The sequence below is a fragment of the Mandrillus leucophaeus genome, unplaced genomic scaffold (genome assembly GCF_000951045.1).
Source record: "Mandrillus leucophaeus isolate KB7577 unplaced genomic scaffold, Mleu.le_1.0 Scaffold123, whole genome shotgun sequence".
NCBI lineage: Eukaryota > Metazoa > Chordata > Mammalia > Primates > Cercopithecidae > Mandrillus > Mandrillus leucophaeus.
Window position 1 is genome coordinate 5,679,220 of NW_012100654.1, and position 1,871 is coordinate 5,681,090.

Sequence of the window (1,871 nt, forward strand, 5' to 3'; positions counted from 1 at the left end):
GCTCCTGGCGGCTTGCTTGTTTTATTAAAAAGTTACAGAAATTTTCAAATATCTTCTTTCAGATAATAGTTGGTGGAGTGGCAAGTACATCACAAGATATGCATACTTATGCTGCCTGCACATTTTTGGCTGCAAGTATGAAAGAAGGGAAGCAAGGAATTCAGAGAAATCAAGAGTCTGTTCAGCTTGGAGCAATTGAGGCCTGCGTGATGTGGCTGCTAGAAAATGAATTCATCCAGAGTACAGAAGCCAGTGATGGAACAGAAGGTAAGTGTGACTTCTCAGTTGCAGTTTACTCACTTTTTCATCTTCAGTGAGGGTGTGTGACCGCTCAGTAAATGGAAATTGTCTTTTCATGTAGTATAAAAGGAACTTGATATTTTGAGCAGCGTATCAACTCATTTTTAGTAAATCAGTATTGTATTTAGCAACTTCAGACCATTATTATAGAGCCTGCTCATACATTTTCATGTGCTGGGTAAGGTACTATTTGTAAAATTTATCAGCCGGGAGGGTTAGCTTTGGAATACAGAAAGATAGTATTTTGTTTTATTTTGAGTGTTTGTTCCTCTGTTTCCTCACCCTAACCCCAAACCAGGAAAGGTGTATTATCCAACACATCTTGGTTCGGCTACTCTTTCTTCTTCACTTTCTCCAGCTGATACTTTAGATATTTTTGCTGACCTGCAAAGAGCAATGAAGGGCTTTGTTTTAGAGAATGATCTTCATATTCTCTATCTGGTAAGTTCTGTTTTAACGATTATATTTGTGAAAATAGGGAGAAAAAATAGATATATAATTCTGAACATCAATGATACCCTGACAGAACATCTTGTCTGTTTTCCATGCATAGGTTAGTACTGGTGAGCATAGAGAAAAGGTAAGAAGAGAATTGTTTTAAAGTAATAATCTAAATGTTCTAGTTACTTTTAAATTTATTTTCTCCAGCCTTCTTTCAAAAAATATTTGAGTTGGTTTATAAAAAATATATATTTTACAATGTATAAAAGAATAGCAAAGGAAAATGTAATATCAGAAAATTAAAGATAAGATCATGATGTAAAACTCAAGCAAAGGTCAGTACACAAATATGCATGCCATTAAGTCATGTCCAATGCTGTTGTCAACTTTGATTCTGGGTTTTCTAGCAACTAAAAGAAAGAGGGAAGCTTGATTAGTGTTAATATTCATAAGATAAAAGACAAACCAAGTTTAGGAAAAACATTGCATTTCCCTGCCTAAGAGAAATTTAGTTCTAAAAGGATACTTTGGAACTTAACATTGTTGATAAAAATCTCTATAATAAATGCCATAAGAAATTTTAAAAGTTTGTTTACATTAGACAGTGCTCTGTGAATATTGTTTTGTATAACAAAGATATTAATAAGAATTGGATAGTGTTGGAGGTCATATTCTCTGGCAAGAACCTGATCAGAAAGAATTAATTTTGTCAGTTAAGAGCAGATGCATTTTGATAAGCAAGTGATAGGGGGAGGTGAGTAAAATTGAAAGTCTCATTAGAATGAAGGGGGCTGATCAGGAAATGTGTTTCAATAAAAAACACTATGTAGTGAGCAGAGCGGAAATATCTACACAGTGCCAATTTTCTTTTCTTACACACTCGCATAATGCATGATAGGTTCAAAGGTCTGTGCCCAAGAATGTGACTGGGAGGAATCTCAAAGCAGGTTTCACAGGTCATCTATCATGGCCTTAAAAATAAGTCTCATTTATTATACAGTGGCTAAGATTGTGGGCTTTAGGGTCAGACTGCCTTAGTTCAACTTTTGGCCTCATCACTTAGTAATCGTACAACCTTGGGTAAGTACTTAACCTCTCTTAAGATTTCATTTCCTCATTTGTAAAATGGA

At 34.8% G+C, this 1,871-nt stretch overlaps 1 protein-coding gene across 1 annotated transcript in view; it reads left to right on the forward strand.

Annotated features, from left to right (window-relative positions):
- Positions 1–1,871, forward strand: part of POLQ (polymerase (DNA directed), theta) — a 124,853-nt gene that overhangs the window by 34,377 nt on the left and 88,605 nt on the right. Inside the window, 2 exon segments of the mRNA XM_011971618.1 lie at positions 63–267; positions 599–741. Of these exon segments, the coding sequence (XP_011827008.1) occupies positions 63–267; positions 599–741 (348 nt within the window).